This window comes from Amblyomma mixtum, chromosome 3 (assembly GCF_055824585.1).
Source record: "Amblyomma mixtum isolate Tamu chromosome 3, ASM5582458v1, whole genome shotgun sequence".
NCBI lineage: Eukaryota > Metazoa > Arthropoda > Arachnida > Ixodida > Ixodidae > Amblyomma > Amblyomma mixtum.
Window position 1 is genome coordinate 78,907,337 of NC_143014.1, and position 20,449 is coordinate 78,927,785.

The 20,449-nt window shown below is 48.9% G+C and overlaps 1 protein-coding gene across 1 annotated transcript in view; it reads left to right on the forward strand.

Annotated features, from left to right (window-relative positions):
• The first annotated feature begins 16,653 nt into the window (after positions 1 to 16,653).
• The window catches only part of twz (BTB/POZ domain-containing protein twz), a 79,791-nt gene continuing 75,995 nt past the window's right edge, over positions 16,654 to 20,449 (forward strand). Inside the window, exon 1 of the mRNA XM_089576924.1 lies at positions 16,654 to 16,872. Coding sequence (XP_089433050.1) covers positions 16,796 to 16,872 — 77 coding nt within the window. The 5' untranslated portion in view covers positions 16,654 to 16,795. The remainder of the gene's footprint in view (positions 16,873 to 20,449) is intronic.

Below are 20,449 nucleotides of genomic sequence, written 5' to 3' on the forward strand. Positions count from 1 at the left end.
CCGCGGCCACCGTCAGTCTTCGAAATGAAGCGAACGCAATCCTCGGCGAGTACATTTAACATAAGTTGCGATTGTAGAAATATTTTGCGCTTTTAAAAGAAAAGTGTCTCCGAGACACCTACGAGAAATGTGCAGAGTGGTCACAGCAGCAGGCTGTTGAGTTCTCAATTTACAAAAAAAAAAAAAAACCTTGTTCCGTTCTTTCACCTTTCAGTGCACAGGTAGTACAGGTTCCAGCTGAGCAAACGCAGATTGCTGTGTAAATGGCTCCAAGCGATGGGGCAAACAAACTTCAGGCCTAGCAGGCACCAGACACTGCGCTCAGCTCACTTTGAGCGCCTCCGGATGCTTCGGATCACAAATGAACTGCGTGCTAGCTGGATAACTGCACCAACGCAAAGCGTACAAAACATCAGTGGTGAAAACGAAAGTGAACGACCAAAAAAAGCCAATCCATAACACAGTCAACAAGTCACCAGATGTCAATCCGAAACCGCTGTCTTCCCGGCATGCCTCGGGCGTCCATGGCGGATGAAATGCAGAGCCGCCAGCTTGCCCTGTAGTGAAAAGTAAGAAACTCTATGATCTCTGCAGATTTTTTGCTTACTTTCAACATATTTATTACAATTAAATAATGTTCTATGTACATGACCTATTTAAAAAGTAATTAGGAAGCAGCGTCAAAGATATCTAAAACAATGAGGGCAGTAGAGTACTAGAAGGGGAGTAAGGCTGAGCACGTGATCAAGAGGGATTACACTCGATCCGATTCAAAGACTGCATGGTCATACACTTTATTTGATAAACAATCATTTGGCTGAAATAAAATTTTGTTGAAACAACATATTCACAATGCCGGTCCATCATACATGTTTTCCGTAAGCTACGTAGTCCAATCAGAAAGAACACGTCAAGAAGTTAATTAATTTAATGCAAAACAGTAAGGTATCGTACAGTATGAGAAGCCAAATTCGCTTTTCAAGGTCTGCTGCATAACGTCCGAAATTACACGGCAGTACACCGGCGAGACAAAGATGCCTTTCTTCTGAAGCCATGTCTTCACAGGCAATGTTTTTAGAATTTCGAAAACGCAGTTATCCTCGGCGCTGCGGCTCGACAAAATTTGGCTACATTGAGCCAAAATACATGAGCTTTCTAACAGCATGCAGGCAAAGCAACCTTTCCAGCGCACGTAACTAATAAAAAAAAAAACAAAACAAATTTTGTTGAGCCACAGCGCCAAGGGTAATCGTGTTTTCGAAATTCTAAAAATTGGTAAAGCTATTACTAACGACCGACTACAAATCTTTATTTGCAGCTAGGCTCCTAACTCTCCTAATTAAAAAGTTGATTGTTAAAAAATAGTTGGCCAGCTTACTACTCAAGATGATTCACCGGTTTTATGATGTCCGCCAATACCGGTAATGCTATGCTGAAAACGCCATATTTTTACCTCAAAAAACCTTTTTTTGAGAATTATTGAAAGACTCCCCGGAAACAACTGGTATAAATAGTAGAAACATGTTTCAGGCGGAAGCCTTGCAATATACTGACAGACCCTGTGGGGCAAACATCTGAGCATGGCGCTGTAGAATCAATATGCGATTTTTCCACCACTTTTAACTATGCTTGTAGATGTTTGATGGGATACCGAGATCCTTGGGCGGCACACATGTCCATGTCACACCGGCATATTCAGCTGGGGCAGACCCCCTCCCAATCCGAACCATAGACCGTGACTCTTTGAAGAAGGCACCAGGAACTGAGCCAAGCTCTTCAGTTAGGTGCGCACTTCAGCCACATTCGACTTGTCACCTCAGAAAGACGCTAGATAATCTGCACAAGCTAGTACTTTGTGCCGTTTTCCACGATACGAAAATCTCGGATGGCACTACTCTGTAGAATGCTCACACAGAGTGGCTCTAAGCAAACTACAAACAAGAGTGCTCTAACGAACATCCTTGTTTGACAGCGGAGAAGATAGACACCGATTGTGAAAAACAACCTTTGACAATTTAACGGCTAGAGCAGTAATTGTAGCAAAGACGTACAGTCGGGAACAAAAGCCTCCGGACCACCTGTTCCTCTAACGAAGCCGATAGCTCTGCTATTAGCCGGCGGCTGGAGACCACACTTGTGGAGGTAAAAGTTAAATTTTTGTTCTTTCATCTCCACAAGTGCGGTCTCTAGCCGCTGTCTGATAGTAGAGTTATAAGCTTCGTTTGAGGAACATGTGGTTCGCAGACTTTTGTCCCCGACTGTACCTGTGCGGACAACTGAGCCAACACTGACGTGTCATAAAAGTGAGATGAGGATAGGGTGATGTGCACGATCAAAGGCATTTGCAAGGCCGATTTGAAGCTTTTCCAGGGCTCCTGAGAGTTGTGGCAAAACTGTAAGACTATTCGGGCAGCATGTAGGTTGGTGTGAATACAACGGTCCCTCAAGCCACTTGTCTGATGAGATCCAATGACTGCTGACATTGCAAACTGTAGCCGAGTCGCCAAGACTTTTGCGAAAATCTTACAGCCGACATTAGATAATATAATGGGCCTCCTCAACATACTGCAATTTTTTTATCAATGCTCTTTTGGTACCAATGCAATGTGACTTTTCGTGAACGACTGTGGCAGAACTCTTGAAGGCGTTGTAAATTCTTCGCACAGGCCGTCAAGCCCATGAGTATTTTGAAAGCGGTAGCTGATAAATGACATCATATAGTTATGCTTAAGTTAAAGGCTGGTTTATTGCCGTGCAGTCATCCTTTTAAAAGGGCTTCATAAGGCAGACGAAGCCCGCTACACCATAAGCAACGATGGCGTGGGGGGTAGAGGTAAACAGAGCCGCGTAGTATTTCTCGAATACCAACATCATTTCATCCGTACTTGTGAGCAAGGGACCACAGCAGTAAATTGCTGGTATTCCCTTGACAACCGCGTGGTGGCGCTCACCAGTCAAGGCCTGCTGAGTCGGTTGATCAAAGGGAAATTGTTGCGAGACCGAACACGAGGAGCCCTCTAGCGTACGCGTCAAACAGTTGAAGCTGCCACTTCACATCAGCGGCTTCCTCTAAGTATGAGCCAGGAGTCTCAAAATTAAGCTCATGAAGGTTATAAAGCCTCTTGAGTAACTGCTTCTTAACGCACCGACTTCTATAGCTATGCCTCAGACTTCCTGATACATCTCCCAAGCTGCATGTCCTGCCTGCTCCTATAAAAGTAAGAGCGGAAATCTTGATTTATACGTACTCTGAAATCATCATCGCTCATCATATTAGCAGTCAGCGCCCATCAAGCCCAGCCTGATTGAAACTTAGGGCGGGTGTATTCAGCAATGGACACGTAACCAAGCTGTGATCAGAGAAACTGGTTTTACGTTGTGCAAGATTCGTCGGCCAAAGACAGTCGAATAAATGGAGATCCGGTCAAAACAGGCTTGCGAATTTTCTCGGATATGCGTGTAGCTAGGAGCAAGATGTTGGCCCAGACAGTGTCCGTTCTGGTGGTCGGTCGTTGGTCAAATGTTTAGGGGAATCCCCCAAGGTGGAGTAGATTTGTAATAAGGGAGTAATTACTCATTGGCATCCACCCGAGCGCAGCCACACGGCCACAAAGGAAAGCTATACAGCTTTCTCAGAAACTTCGTAGTTAAAGAAAAATTCGTCCTGGTCCGGGGTCCAGTGTCCGTTCTCAATGGTGCAAGATAGCACTGTACAACTGCTATCGCTACTTTGGCTCACTTCAGTACGATAATTTGGGTTACACACGCAGTTAAAGTTGCCACATCAAAACAACATAAAGAACGTAGGTTCTTAAATAACTCTGCTCGGTTTGCCCCACAAAATAAAATGCAATCAACAGGCATAATTCGCCATACCTCCTAAAGTCACGACATAAGAACCGTCCCTCCGTGTCTACTCGGTACACAAAATCAGAATAGGGGATGCTCATTATCAGGAATAGAAGACAGCCCGCCGAAAGAGCCACACAGTGTGCCACGCAAACATCCTAATCTGCAGAAAAAACCAAAGGGCCCTATCTGTCGTCTCTTTATTTGAGACTCCTGTATAGCAACAAAGTCCAGCCGACTGCCCGAAAACAGCTGACGCAGTTCTATCTGTCTTTGTCGAGTACGGAGTCCGTTGTGAGCTTCAGTTGCTGGGTGGTCGCTGTGATGGACATCTGGCGATGAATTAACACCTCTTTTTGGGCTAGTTGGTGCATACTTGAATTAGAGGGAAAAATAGCGCAAAACCATGCACACCACAAGAAAGGAACGAGGACGAGACACAAGCGCTATGTGACACAAGCGCTTGTGTCTCGTCCTCGTTCCTTTCTTGTGGTTTGCATGGTTTGGCGCTATTTTCCCCTCTAATTCATCTGGCGGTGAAACCGCGCATCCGTGAGGTCAGGCAAAGAGCCAGAGGGCGAGACCTCCCTTGACACAGCACCCGCATTCCTTGATCTGGAGCGCCATGACGCTTCGTTCTTGGTTGCCGCTGTCAGGAGAAAAAGAACGTCCTCCGTATCCTCAGAGGACCCAACACTTTGTGACGCACACCTATACCGCTTCAGAGCCATACTTGCAGAGCACGGATCATCATTTTAGCACTCGTCAGGCAGTTGAATACAGAATGCACTGGCTCTCAGACTCTTGCACGGTGCACCCGCCGAAGAGCGGACGATCGCTATGGGACCTTAGAAATGCGGCAACAGATGTTGAACGCGCTGTCCAGGAAAAAATTGCGCATTGCACTATTCGGCATAAATCTCGGAGCTCAGGGGGAGTTTTTTTGGCGTGTTATGCGTGTGACGCGCATTTTGCGATGTTGTGCATCTTGAGGTTCCGCCTAATATTTTACATGTATCGCTCATTAGATGAACACGTCCAGTCCACCGAATGGTGTGCTGTAAACGTGACGTAGGAGCCGTCGACTCGAAGTATGTCCGGCGACATCCTGCAAACTTCATCGACGATCAAACACTTCAAGTTTCGCATAGCAAATTGAAACGACCGTGAGTTCCCTGTCGCGCATCCCTTCGTGCCTGCGCACGCTCAGCTTCAACGTTGTGTCTTCTATCGATGCAGCAGCCTTGCTAGTTGTACCACATGCAAGGTACGCGTAGAGATCCGATACGTTGACCATGTTGCAGTAGCGGTTGTCGTCGTTTAGTTGAGCACCCAGCTCAACTTTGGTGGTAGTTGAGCACCCAACACCAGCGCCGTACCTCGGGTGCGTTGGGAACCCGTATGGGCACAGTGCCACCTATCAGGCCCACCGTGAACATATCTCACAAACCACGCGTGTATCTCCCGTGGATGATCTCCGAGGAACAGCTCCCGCTGTGGAAGAAAAGCGGCCCGCTTGGCCAGCGCCGGCCACATGCCGGAGAGGAGGTGGCGCCAGCACGCGCTACAGGTCATGGTAGCGGTGGATGGCTCGACCGCGACTATATTTACTGCAGCTGCGTCGATGTGGCAGTCGAAGGAGCAGCGGCGGCGCCGACGTGGCTAAGGCCCTAGCGTTCTGTGTAGCGCATGCCAGCGCCACCTCTTCTTGGCACGTGGCCAGCGCTGGACACGTGGTTCACTACGCAACAAAAGTGCCGAAGGAAATCATGCACTCTGTACAGGTAAGGAAAGGGGCTGATGACGAAGGCTCTTCAAGACTCGAGTGTGGCTACTACCGCCTATGAACCGTGACAGGATGCTCTAAACGTCTCCAGCAATGCATTTCATGCTTACTTATACTTTCGACGACGAGACTGACTTTCAATTCTTTGTGGTTTCGTTCGTTGTGTTTGATTGTAATGGAACGCATTATTTATTAATTTATTAATGCGATAGCATATAAACACCATGGGGTCAAAATGCATCGTCGGGTCGTGAAATTCCCCCATTCGCCGGAGGAAAGGGACGTCACCAGACCGAAAGTGGTGGGGTAAAGGGACCAACAGCTGCTAACGCCATCGCATTGACAATACATAATTGAATTAGGTGGCCCTGTGAATTTTGTATTAGTTCATTAATTTATCATTTCGTTTGCTTAAGCACATCGTCGTTTCCTTCAGGGATTAAGAAAAGCGTCCATAGTGCACAAAAACGTGAACATCAAAGCAAGTATAAGTAACAGGTGTAAACAACGGGTGCATTTCTTTTTTTCGGATTCCAAGCAGCGCGCGGTCGCGATGAACTGAAGTTAGAAGTCTTCCATGCGGATAGCTTCGGGAGAATCGATGTGGAGCCGCATGCAAACCCACTGTGCTGTAGAAGCATATATTAGACCATAACAAACCAATACGTCTGACTGCCGGTCATACTGATTCGTTTCTCACAAGCCATATTTACCGCCGCTCAACCCTGGTATGATCACCTCGAATGCTCAATTAATTCGGGACTACAAGCTCGTGCACATGCAGCATGTATACCGTGAGGGCATTCCGGCTGTTTATATCGTTGCCATCCATAAAAGCATAGGCAAGCTTCGCCCACGTTCGGTCGCTAGGACCCCTTCATCTTAGTTAGTTCTCAAAAAGTCAATAAAAACGGCAAAGTTCAGAAATTAAACGAAGCCTGCATGGCACACCTCCGTGGCATGTTCCGTGTAGTCATTTCATGAAGGTCAATGCAGTCAATCGTACTTTCGCGCTGATCATTTATGCAACCGTGCTTTGCGCGAAGACAAGAGGGCATGAGGTAGTACAAAGATCGCGCGCGAATCCCACACACAATCTCGTGCCTTTCGACGTCTGGAACGGTAGTTACCGCTTCAACGCAGCGTATAACAAATAAGGCATAAACGCCGAGCAGGAAAGGTTTGACCCACCCGACGCTTCAGGCCCCGCATACCGCGGAAACAAAACTCCAGTTGAATCGAGTTTTTTGAGAGGTGTTCGTGTTTTATTTCCTGACCAGTACGCAGTTTTAGCATAGCGCTATCCGGAGTCCGCTTGAAGGTACATCGGGACGACAGATCACGCAGAGGATTTGGCCCACGGACCAGGCATCACATGAAAAGAAAGAAACGCACAGTGGGCACGCGACAAGCCAGATGATTTTTTTTCTGGGGTCGGACAGCGGACCTTTCACTACCGTGTTGGTGAAACAGAGCCCGGATCCGCTTCACTTGCTCCCACGTGCAGCGCTGCAGCTGTGCGCCGTCACTTCATTTTCAAACCACCTTTACACAGCTGCTTGTGCAGGCCTTGATCTTTAGATCTAGTTTCTCTGCCGCTAAAATCGTCTTTCTTTAGGTAGAGCGAATCATCGTCATTAAACTGATATCGCCAAGAAATATGCGGCCAGCGCCGAGGCGCTACCATCCGGCCTCCATTTTGACCAATAACCTCAAAGCAGTGCGCTACGAACATTTCACGGAGACGCGGACGCGCGGGGTAGAGAGTGTATCCCTCTCGGCCCGATCTGTCGTCTCCTTTCTGCTTGCATTGAAAAAAGCATATGGTTGGGAGTATTTTCGATCTTTGAAATGCTAAAGGTGTGTCTACAGCTTTAACCAAGATCATTGGTAAGTTTAGTTTCGCTTTATTCTGCGTTTTAGGGGGGGGGGGGGGGGGGGGGGGGGTTAGTGCCCAAAATGGCCATTTGCAACATGAAATAAAGAAGACGGTGTACTGCAGAACAAGTAATGGTAACGCTGGTAGCGGTCCGCCCTTTCTCTCAGAGGTTTGCCGCGCTTCACTCAGTGGCGGATCCGGGGAAATGGGGTGAAGAGGGCTTCCCCCGTTTTGGAGATGTCGCACAACCGAATACCAGTTTAAGTCTGCCGTGCGTGTTCTTAGGCCCACTGGGTGCACTTGGTGCATTCAATCGTTTTTTTTTTTTTTTTTTTTTTTTACAGCGCAGCTCTTAAGCGCCAGTTCCTGCGTTCTGCGTCGTCGTCGGCGTGGTCGGTGTAACTAAAGCCCCTCAATGAACTAAATCTAACGACATCTCCCCTCTCCTCTTCCTATGCCGGCGCTCCTTCTCTCGGCGCCGACGGTGGCAGCACCTAGGCGGGGAAAGCTAGCAGACGCTCCCAACGCTCGCCCTTTGGCGCGCAGTAGACCGCGCGTGCGTTTTCTGCCTCGGCTTCGCTCGAAATGAGATCGTGGCATTCGAGATTAAGAAATTAGTTACTCAAATAACTGCCCGAGCAACGTTGCACTCCTTTATCGAAACTTTTTGTACTGAGATCGATTTGACTGCAGTGCACGCGGTGGCGGTGACGTGCGCGGCTGGAAATATCCTCAGAGTGTTGTTTCCCAACGCTCGTGCTTTGGTGCCCAGTGGAACGCGCGCTCGAATAAATTATTTGCTTTGTCTGCCTTCGATCCAGCAGCAATGAAATCATGGCATGGGAGATTAAAAAAAAATCATAGTTGCCCAGACAACTGCCCCGAACCATGTTGCACTGCTTTATCGGAACTTTTAGTACTGCGATCGCTTTTATTGCGGTGTACACGGTGGAAATGGCATGCGCGAGTGAGCAGTGACCATCCTCGGAGTGTTGTTTTTCGACCGGTGTCTTTTGCCCGTCCTTACTCAAAATTTAACTCCACCAAGCGGAAGTGGTACGACATACGATTAAACGTGCGGCCTAGGCTTTATATGAACGGATGGCAGTGTAATGCTGCCATAATATATTCTTCTCTCAAAGGCGCGTTTGCTCGTGCAGTCCGCTGTGCGCAGGCGCCTACTGCTCAGTCCTGTTTTTTTTTTTTTCTTTTTTAGCGCAGGAAAGCTTAGCGATTATTTCGGAGTTCCTATATACCTCGTACAGGTCGCAGGATTACGTTACAAGGACCCGACAGATGGTAGTCCCTTACCGTTTGTTTGTAAATAGATGAATACGATGCCCTGGTTGCGCACTGTATACATGGTTGTGACCAGAAGAATTTTGATGTAGGATTAATTGTTTGCCACGGGAAGGTCCCGGAGGGTGGCTAGAAGACGCCACCTGCCACTACACGTCGGTGTAGTCGACGTAGTCAGCGTAAAACGCCACCTGACAGGTCACAGGTCACCCTGTCACCTGGCAGGTTACAGGTAGTAGCGGCGAGAAACGCCTCAAACTTCGCTCAAACTTCGCATTACCGATTATCGTAATTGTCTGTCAGTTTTTTCTTCGCCTTTCTTGCTTGCAGGAGTAAAGGGAATGAGAATAACTGCCTTGAACAACGACTCTCGAAGGGCAAGCCGGCGTCTCGGGGCACCAAACGGATGATTCCTCGAAAGCGGAGAAGGCAGCCGTGCCGACTCCCCTCGTTAGTCCAGACGAATGCAACGACGCTGCCAAAGGAGGGGCCCTGGCTGCACGTCTGTCACGGCCGGTACCGATTATGTGTACGCGTGTTTCAACGCTTTGTTGCTGAGGCGACGAGTTGCACTTTCTCGGTATCAGAGTGGGCTATGCTGCCGAGGCTTATTGTTGATGCTCGGCGTCTTATTTTTTTCGGTGTGCGAATACGTCAAAAGGTGTTGCTACGTTGCTTAATTTCTGTTCGCCTCGGAGTTTCTGAGCTTAGGTCGGAATTGATTTTCCGCGAATATGCGTGATCACAATGGAAGGCCGTGGAGACTAACCGTTCTGGCCGCGTAGGGAAACGAGAGCATTTTTGGCAAGGATCGAGAGCGTGTCTCAACGGAAACAAAGTGGCGATGTGAAATAGCAGCGTACTGGTTTGGAAAAAGTGTTTTCCTTTCTAATACCATCCATTGGCTTACTTCCAAACCGCAAAACCGCATCGGATAGAAATGAGCTAATTATTTATCGGATGTTCTAGGGCGGGGAGATTGCGATTAAAAAAGCGGTGGTTTTGGCGGGCTCAGCGGCTTATTTTGTCAGGACTCTCTGTGAGGCAGACACTTGGGCAAGTTGGTTGATGTTTGAGAATAGAAAACGCAGTGCAACACACGGAGCGAGAAAAGAACCCACGTGTGTTCTTCCCATGTGTAGCGCAGTGTTCTCTATACTCCTGCACCAATTCGCCTGGCAGTTCGGCACCAGGATTACCTCTACGCTGCAGTGCTAATGCTAGACGCAGCGGCTCACCCTGTTCACATTCTAAAAATCCAAGGTACTGTTTAGAACTCGAAGGAAATGAAAAAGTAATCGAAGCTTGTTTGAGTACATAGTCGTCTTTAAGGGCTCACCATGCACTGGTGTTGCCGCTTTGCGGGTTTCTCACGCGAAAAAAATCTTACGAACAGTCCCAGAAGGCCCTGGCCTTATAACTCCGCAAAATTAACCGTGCTCAAGCGCGCCACTCCATCTTCGTTCATGCGCGACCTGCGGTGCACTAATATGGCCGCTTTTCTATACCGTCTTCGCGTATGCGCGCTTCGTGACGCTTCTCCGCGGTGTGATGTGATCATGTGAGCGCATGCAGCGGCCGGCTTTCGGCCACTCCAACCGGCGGCCTGCCGAGGCTTTTTCCTTTGCCCACCCGCGTTTCCTTTCCATACGTGCAGTGGATTCCGCTCCGACGTATACCTCCAATTCTTCACGGCCCTTTCGAGTGAAAGCGCATGCTGTGCGACTTTCCTCAAGTGGCGCAGGGACTGAGTGCAACGATCCCGGCATTCGGTTTTCTTCGGAGCTTTTAGAAGCACGCGTTATCTTCCCCAAGGATGGAGCTAAATTTCAAAGCGGCGGAGACAATGCCTAAGGTTGGGGAGGATGACCGGGCACGTAGGGGGGACGGGAATGGCGGTTTGTTCGGTCGGGATTGGACTCAGTGACTTTGGGGGTAGGAACCCCAGATCAGTCCCGAGACTGGTCCTGAGGACGACTGGGTCCACGAGGATGCACTCTGCTATGGTAGGGTACAACTTGAAAAAAAAAAAAAGAGAGCAGTTAACACTGGGCTACGGTCCGCGGCATTTTGTATTACTCCGCTACCTGATCGCAACACTAAACGAAATCAGCTTTTTAATGTTTGGCTTTATTAAACAGGCCAGGTGTAAAAATCCCAGAGCTTATAATTTTTTTCTTGTGATTAGCTTCTTGTTTAGACAACAAGAAAAGTTTTTTAACAACGGACTACTTTTTTCTCGTGGAGGAATTCTGCGCGGCGGTCCTGAATGTTGGGCGGAGCTCCACTGCAGATTTAAGTTGTATCTGACTATAGACAGTTGATCTATGTATTATACCGTATGCGTCTTCTGTTACTTACGAAGAAGACAGACAGAGGTAACCGGGAGAGATCGCAGCACTAGTAGTCCCAGGGTTAGTAAAACCTTAGGAAAGTTTAGCTCCGAGCAGCGTAGGATACAAAGGCCAAGGACCTCCTCCGGGCCTTGTATGGTATCGTTCGCTTTCAGACCAACGACGAGGATCAACTTGCAGCCTCTAATCGCTCAAGGAACTTAAGCGGCTTCCCGTGGCCAAGGCTCGACGCCAAAAAATCCTAGAATGGTAAGCGGACCTCCATCCCTTTAAAGCAACCACAGTGCGCGAAATGAATGGTTGTTCTTGAATTGTGGTGCTGGCTCGTTTTCTCCTCATCTCAGCATGGTTACAAGTTAGATATAGACATTCTTGTGATTGAAAGTTCGTGACCTAGCGCTGGATACACTGTGCCCCTCCGCGGTGGTACAGTGGTTACGGCACTCGGCTGCTGGCCCGAAAGACGCGGGTTCGATCCCGGCTGCGGCGGCTGAATTTCGATGGAGGCGAAATTCTAGAGGCCCGTGTACTGTGCGATGTCAGTGCACGTCAAAGAACCCCAGGTGGTCGAAATTTCCGGAGCCCTCCACTACGGCGTCCCTCATAGCCTCAGTTGCTTTGGGACGTTAAACCCCAATAAACCAACTAAACAGTAACAATTACTAGGGTGAGGCTGTATAAGAAGGCCTGAAAGCAATAGGCCCCAGTAGGAACACTTTCTTTAACATGTCTTGGGGTAGTAGACATCACTCGTGGATTTTCTTTCTACGGGAGTGACATATGCGCCGCGGCTATACGGAAGATTCGCGGGAAAGGGTTATGATATCTTGGTTAAAGAATGCAGCGCTAAAAGACAAGGACAAAAGATGAAGTGGTCAGGACTGGCGCTGCTTCTTCTTCGTTTGTCCTTGTCTTTTCGCGCTGCATTATTTAACCATGATCACTGACCAACAAGCCCAAACAGCCACTTTAGTTCTATGATATCTTCCCTGAATTTAGAAAAGGCAGGTGGGTCGGAAGGATCCGGTACATTTTCTTAGAAGGTACGTTGAGCGGATTCACGCAACAAATCCATGTCATTGCTTGATGAATATAATTAAAGGATAATAATTAGTTTTCGCCTAGAAAGAAACAACCGTGCATGTTGAAAAAAATTCGATCGCAAAGAGGAAGCCATTTCGCCTCCATCGAAATTCAGCTGCCACGGCCGGGATCGAACCCGCGCCTTTCGGGTCAGCAGCCGAGTGCCATAACCACTCAGCGAACGCGGAGGCTGTATCTATGTGCAAATAGAGATTTTTTTTTATTGCGGCAGCTTGCCTGTTGGCATAAAGTATTATTGTATCTCTATGTGTAAATAATACTTCATGCCAGCAGGCACGCTTCTCCAATAAAAAGAAGGCATTGTGCTTAACTTTGTATGAATATTCAGAACCATTAAAGATATGTTGTATAATACCGACGAGATGCATATTTATCTGCATGCTTTTCTTCACGACAAGCGACCGACTGTATAATAATGATGAACTAATAACTAATGATAACTGAATAACAAAGGAAGCACTTGACAACAAAGCGTAAACGCTTGGGTGCAGGCATGTCAGCTCTCTACCTTTCAAACCAGTAAAGGGGGAAGCGATAATGAATTCACCTAGGGAAGCGCGAGTCTAAATTATTTCCTGCTACTGTTACGTCAGGACATTGTAGTGACTTTTGAGAAAAGAAGGTATCGATATCACACGATATGCGGGTTTGAATCCGCACGACATTCCTGATCGTTTTCTTACACGAAGAGCAGACTCTCCCACCTCAATTTGTCAGTTGTGTTGTAGCCCCCCGTCGACAAAACACACTGCATGGGCACGGTCAGTTAACCCTATGTGAGAGCCTTGTGCCGTTGAGTGCACACATGGCAGTCGCTTGTAATCTTCTTGTTTTTGGCGTATTATTGTGCCAAATAAGTTCATTTGTGGGCGATGCTGTTCCTCAAAGTGTTCGTTGGCAGATGTTTCGGTGTAAGGTGCAACACGTTGCAGAAGGAGAGGAGGCGTTCTTTTTGACAATAATATCTATTTTATTAACAAAAATATTTACAAATCGACCACGATGGCCGCTGAAAACTCAGAACGATTAAGAACGTCAGTCCAGAGCTGGCACTTGACAGAACTATGTCAGCCTGATCGGCGCCATATGGCGCTAAGCTTAGCTCTTTCTCGTTCTTCAGACCAGACCAGCACCAAGCTTGGGCCTGTCCGTTGTCTATTCCGCCTGCCTATCAAAGAGCCCCCTGCGGGTCGGCACCCAATGAAATCTCTTTTCCGTACAATTTTGGGATATGACACGCATACCGCAGGCCGGGTCGCCGACCTGATGATGGCTCTGTCTGCCGAGAACAAGGAAAACAAAACAAGGATGGCGCGATGACTCGGCGATGACCGACACCTCGGAAGATCGCAGCGGCAGCACTCCCTTCAGTGGTAAGATAACTATCACTCGCACCGTCCACGAGCACACAAAGCAGCAAGCCTCCTTGGGAAAGCGGGGCGGCATTGTCCCTATCTCCTGAGTCCCCCGCTGTTGCCGACAGAGACGCGCGCAACAAAATAGCTCCTAGCTCGCTATCGACGTCAGCGCTCCTGGCTGTCTTCGTGCAGATCTGATGCTAAGCAATACAGGGGACCCCTTTCACTGTCGTTCTGATGCCCGTATTCCTTGCTGCGTGCGTGTGAATCACGGGTGTGTTGCGTTTCTCTGTCATTCACGTTTCGCTTCAACGAAGTTGGCTGTTGCTGTCTTCATCGTTGAAAATGTTACTGCGACATTGGTAATCGCAGTCTTCAATATATGCTGTGTGAGTGTGCGCGCGCAAGTGTGTGTTCTCGTTAACGAGCATATCAATAAGTCATTATTGCATGCAGCAGCTGGCAAGTGGTGCCACACATATCGATCTTCGGAGTTGGTCGGCCTTGGCTGTATAAGAAGTGTGGGATTTGCTCACCGCGTATACTGTTCGCGGTTTTTGAGCACATAATTGGATTTGAACTCGTTGCTGCTGGCAGAGTAGTCCGTTGAGGCCTACTCGAGTTACTCGTCAGCATATATCGCTGATTAATAATTCCGTGCTGGGTACCGCGTTTGTCGAACTATAGCAGAGGTTCATTACGATCACGGTAGCTATACGCCTTGAGCCGTGATAATGAAGGAATTGAACTGATACGATGAATCACGCAGCACAAAGGGCATGATATAAAATATCTGGCTTGTGAACACGGCGTCCGGTCTGCATATTTCATTATGGAGAGCCTTAGTCTCTTGAAATTCGTTTTGCAGTAAACCCTCGATAAGTGAAACCATCTGGACCCCGAAAAAGCTTCACAGCCTCAGTAAATTCGGAATATCAGGACCAAGTTTCTGTTACATTCACAGTCACGGAGCGATTTAGAAGCCCAGGGATTTCATTTCGATTGAAAGGGCAAGCAGCCCAAACCAGCGACATTCAGCTTCTCCGTGTCCATCTGTCGTGTGTTAAGTGTGACCCTAATAATGTCGAGGGCCGAGACAGCCCTAGCGTTTAGGACGATACTGACGTGAGCTGTATCGTTGGTCGAATTTGCATGAATTCTGCATGAAACATGAAACTGCCCATCATGACTGTGAAGCAGCAGTTGGTGTACGCTTTCGTAGCTACAACGAAGGTAGAGGCAAAGGGAAAGTTACGCAAGAAGGAGAAGGTGGCATGTAAGTTTGCCGTGGAGGATAACAAAAAGCGTAGATACTTGTATCGACATGGCAGCTGGGCGAAGGCTATAAAAGTCAATGCATGGTAAATAAATACCTAATTCAAGGGTTTTCAAATGGTATTTGGAGCCGTGAGGTTCCTCGCTGGGCTTTTCGGGTTCCCCGAGCACCTTAATTTATGCATGCCTCAACCACCACCTTTTGTTTACCTACTTTATTTTCGGACTAAGCATCCCTTATAGCTTATAGCAGACTGTCCAAATTTACAGCCAGTCATTACTGAATGAACTTTGCCATCTTTCTTTTTTTAGGGGCCGCGCGTCTGTATGCTCTTTGCTGCATGCAGGTCAGACATTAAGAAACGTTAGCCAAGAGATGCGGGGTCCCTCATCACCTTTTGAAGGCGGTTCGAGTTCCCCGGGGCTAGAAAGTCTTAGAAACCCTGGGGTCGGAAATATAGCCGCGTTTTTCGTTTGTGTGTCGTCGTTATTAGTGCCTTCATGCGTGCGGCTATCACGAACTTCCAACTTTCAGCTTTCGACTGTGACACCATCACTTTGTCACCGTTGAAGGCTTGCTTTTCAACAGCCGAGCCATGTGGAACGTAGCTTTTACTGCATATTTCAACATTTCTTAGCCTGCCAGGCGTCAGGACCGCGCTACAGCACTAATTAAAATTCCCAACTACACAGAACGATTAAATTCTCTGCACCTTCTAACACCTACAGCTTCAGTCTTGCAGGCAGCTTTACCCATGGTGCTCGAAGCGTGGGTGTACCCCCGTTTGCGATAACGCCGAGCTTCGAATAGAACGAACCAGTTGTTTGAGGAGAAACAGAATCCCAGAACTCTGCTACGTACCTGAATGGCCTTCAAAAGGTCGACATTTGCGACTTTAGCTTGAGAGATTCGTCTGTTTTCTGATCAGAATAAAGTGAGCAGCAGCGCGTTTTCTTTTGCGACATCCATTGCTTCGCTATGTCCAACTTCACTACAATGGAGAAAAAATGCGTGTTTATGGGAACCAGGTCGGAGCCTTGGTTTTTTCAGAGTGTACCAGTCTCTTCACTAAGCGCAGGAGGCTTACTACATCGAGGTTATACGGTAGTAGGTACCACTACGGGTATGTGTATCCTTCTCAAACAGCTACTGTCAAAATACGACTGTACCCGCATGTATGATGACCACATTGGCTGCAAGTACACCATGTGACCTCTGGTGCGCACGTGAAGATAAAAAAGGAGGGGAGAAGCGCAAGGCAGGGACAAAGAGGTCGGAGAGCCCTGCCCGCTCCGAAGAGGAGGCCCGCGAAGGCCGTACCCCGGAAGGACGCACGTGGCGGCGCGCCACGTGTCCGCGAGGTGGTGCGCGCAGCGGTGGGCGTCGGGGGAGGAGTCTCCCGAGGGGGAGCGGCGGCACCGCCCGCGCGCCAGTCCAGCTCGGACGGCCGGCAGTGCGGTCCAGTCGCTCCCGGTGTGGTGGCCCAGCGGATTAGCGGAGGAGCGCGCGAGCCCCGGCCCTCCGCCGGCGTGTGACCGACAAGCTTCGTGTCCGTCGGCCTTAACGGTGGAGCCCGCGCTTTGCTTCGCCCCGGCGGCGCCGTGGACCTTGCCGGAGCGCGTGCGCGAGCCCCTCAGCGTACAAGTGTGCAACGAGGGCCGCTGGACACCGTGGGAAGCTGTGCTGTTTCCCCGGCGGGCCGAACTGCCGTTGGCGGCCGCGGGCCGCGACGGCGCCGCCGAGCGGCCCCGGAGCGGCAGCGCGGTGCGCGCCGAGCGCCGCCGTACTTCGCCCAGCGCCACGGCGAGCGCCGGTGAGCACGGCGCCGAGACGCTCGACCTGTCGCCTGCCGCCAGCGGGGCCGGCCGCAAGCGCGACGTGAACGGCGCCATGGCCGTGGCCCGCGCCGCCGGACAGCCGCCACCGGCGTCGAGCCCCGTCTACGCGGGACGCTTCTCCGTCGCCAGGTGAGACTCCCGCCGACACCGAGTCGGAGCAAAGCCGCTTTGCTCCCGCTCGGTCACGTGTCGCCCGCGCGTCTGACGTCACCGCACCGGACAACCGCGTGTCATGATGCGCGTACAGGATCAACTGACAGCTCTTGGGACCTGCTCACGTACGCTGTTCCGTCGTGTCCGCATGGCACTGGCGGCACTATGTTATTCGGTAGAAATACTGTTACCTCTCTCAGAAATGCCCCTTTCCCGGGGCCGCTGACGTATAGTCAATAAAAAATGCAGATGGAAGCAGCAGATGGTGCACGTTTTCGCAGTAGCTATATCGAAGAGAGAGGAAAAGTGCAAGTTGCACAAGGAAGAGAAGGTGTCAAGTAAGTTTACCGTGAAGAACAACAAAAAACTTAAAGAAGATGCGCGCATTTACGACACCGTTACTGGGGCGACACGCCCCCTTTAGAAGATGGAACAACGCACAGCAAACGAAATCCAGAAATTTCGCGGAAAACCGAGCCCGCGTTGGCATCGTATCAAGGTTATGAACTGCCTTTCCGGGACAGAACCATGTGATGAAGGCATGTGCTGTTCGTCAGCACTGCAATCAACTGCAGCGAATGGGCCTGTTTTTGTATTTGCCTCTGAGCATGCGTTAACAAAAAATTGGCTGCTACCAACTGTTTTCACTCTAATGTTAAGCAATGTACTAATCCCACCATGCGGTTTTGGGCGATTAGTTGATTTCAACGAACATGTATGCATTGCCTTCTCAGTGAGACGTCACGTCGAGAATAGGGTTACTGCGTGATGCGCTTCGACCTCCTTAGTTTAAAGAACTTCACATATTTACTTATCGAGAACGCTGCTCAGGCCGTGTGCGGTAGGTGTCATAGCAACATAGTGGCTGGAGAATCGACAGTTGCCAACAACTGTCCATGAACCAGCTGTCCGTGACGCAACCATGTCGTGGATGTCTGAAGTCAATCGATCTTGGAGAGCTTTGAGTAAAAATGTTAAGTCGTTCCTTTATACAGGTTACCCATCAGGGACTCGTAAACTTCCCTGGCAGCGTGCTTACCGAGCCATTCATGTTGCCGTCAGTGGTATTGTCCACTGGCAAAAATATTCCCCACAGATAAGTACACATACGAGCTCTCCACGTGCAGCGGGAAAGTGCACCAATCCACAGAATGACACGCGTCTGTATTTGCTGCAAAGCTTTGTCGTGAACAGCGTTGATTCGGTTGGTTGTTTGCGAAATAAGCATGTAATTAATTGTTGCAAATCCAAATTTTAAAAAGTCCCATTTTGCTTTGTCTAGCCGTTAACTTGCAAAACACGGAACTTTGGCTACAAAACTAAATGTAACTAAGCAACGAGGCTATCCTTTGTAATATTCTTCAGATAAGTTCAGAGTAAATGGCTGTGAGCACTTCGCGCGTTTGGCGCTTTGCATTCACATCCGGCTTCGGCGCCCTAAAACACCAAACTAATCGCCGTTCGGGTAAAGTGCCTAATCTAATACACTATATATAGCCCAAATGCAAATTTTCAGCCGGAATGATCTACAAAGATGAAACCCTATTTCGGCCCTCTGTGTCTTAAAAACATAGTCATGTAACCGCGTAATACCTCATTCAAAATGTCCCACAGCGACAGCTGTTGTTAGAATGCCTTACCATAGCGTTGTTGCTACCATGTGCGGTATACTGCGACCGCCAACAGCGCGTGCGCAGATCGCCCCGAGGAGACAGTTGCTGCGCCCTTTCCTTCTTGAGAAACCACGAATTATTAAATTTTATTATACCCATACAGCGCACGCGAAGATCTGCTCGAGAGGTCAGGTGCGCCTGCACCTGGCCCCTCGTAGCCATCTGCGCGTTCGCTGCTGGGGTTTAATAAAATTTAATAATTCGTGGTTTCTCAGGAAGGAAAGAGCGCAGTAACTATGTCACCTTGTCGGTGGACACCTTAACCGCGCCGTAATGGAAGGGATAAAGGAGGGAGGGAAAGAAGAAAGGGAGAATGAAGTGCCGTAGTGGAGGGCTCCGGAATAATTTCGGCCACCTGGGGATCTTTTACGTGCACTGACATCGTACAGTACAATGGTGCCTTTTGCGTTTCGCCTCCATCGAAACGCGGCCGGATTCGAACCCGGTACTAGCGGTACACGGTAACGCTATGGTAAAACGTTGTACTGCTGCAGTCATGTGCCGGCTGCGGACATGTATCGTGCGCATGCGCAGTCATATTCGGGAGTGGTAACGGCACCCATAGCGGGGTAAAAAAAACAAACAAACGTTTTACTGTATGGGCATTCTTACAGAGAGAGAGAAATAGACGGAAAGGCAGGGAGGTTAACCAGGAGATGCCCAGCAGGTTACCCTACACTTGGGGAGGGGAAAAAAGGAAAAATAGCAGCAATGAAATTAGTTTTCCAAGTGTCCAGCGACCACTATGTCAAGGGATAGAAGGCGCGCACTAAAAACTTAAAGATTATAGACGGGAATACAACCCCGAGTCCTTTAAGAATCTTAGAAGTGCTGTCACCACTTTCCTTTGTGTGGAAGGTTGTGTCTAAGGCCCCAGAACCTTGGGCTCTGTTAGAGGACGCGAGTCCAAGCGGTAGAGAGTAGCAGTCAGAACATGTGTCAAGCTATAGCGTCTGCAAGAAGCTGCAAACGTTAATGCGAAGCTAAAACGTTTTTGTATCCGCTCACTTCGCCTGATTGCGTTCGGCGCCTACGTATGAAAAGTATGGCTCGTTGGTCGCGTCTATTTTAGACCACAGAGAACAAAAAAAAAACGGCTAAACTATGTGGTAAGCACTTTGTAACGCTGTCGCGATTAAAATCTGGTACATATTCAATCGCAATACCAAGGCCTTCACAATAAACGGCAGACAACAGTGCCCCCAACAAACAGAACTCTCAACGAATAGATTTCTGCTGTTTTTAAAGAAAGCCTGCAGCCCAGCTCGCGCAGGCGTGCCTCCAAACTTTGAGTTCACAGCGCGTTAAGTTCGACGCAAAACAACAGTGCCATTCGCAAGAAGCGCTGGCCCGGCAACAGGTCGCTAGCGGGAGTGTAGCTAACACTCGTCTTGCGTGTCAGCGTGATTGATGTCTGATATATTGTTCCCACTCCTTTGTAGCGGAAAGAGCAATCAGTGTCAGCATGTTGTGCTTTCAGGGCTGTCGTCAGTGGTGGATGAAGCGTCATTTTCATAAACTTCATGTAGTAAGGGATTTCTTCTAAAAGGTGAACGACTCTTATGACACGCAAGCCGTGAAGTGCCACATCCTCTTCACGGGCTGTCGGGACTAATAATGGTGCATACCACGGGATCTTCGACTGAACTACATCGCAGCGCCAAGATTCTGGCTTTTTTGATAAGCAGGAGTTCAAGGAATTGAAACGAGAAAACCGAAATGCCTGTGGATCTATAACTATCCTCTCCGCGGTTCACTCGACACCAGGCGCTGCCGTTACGTGGCGACACATTGCAGTTTAGCCGAAGTTCGCGTTATATGCACTATCTTTACTGCCTAGCGTGCCATCAAAAATTTTTACGCTGTGAAACTTTTAACAT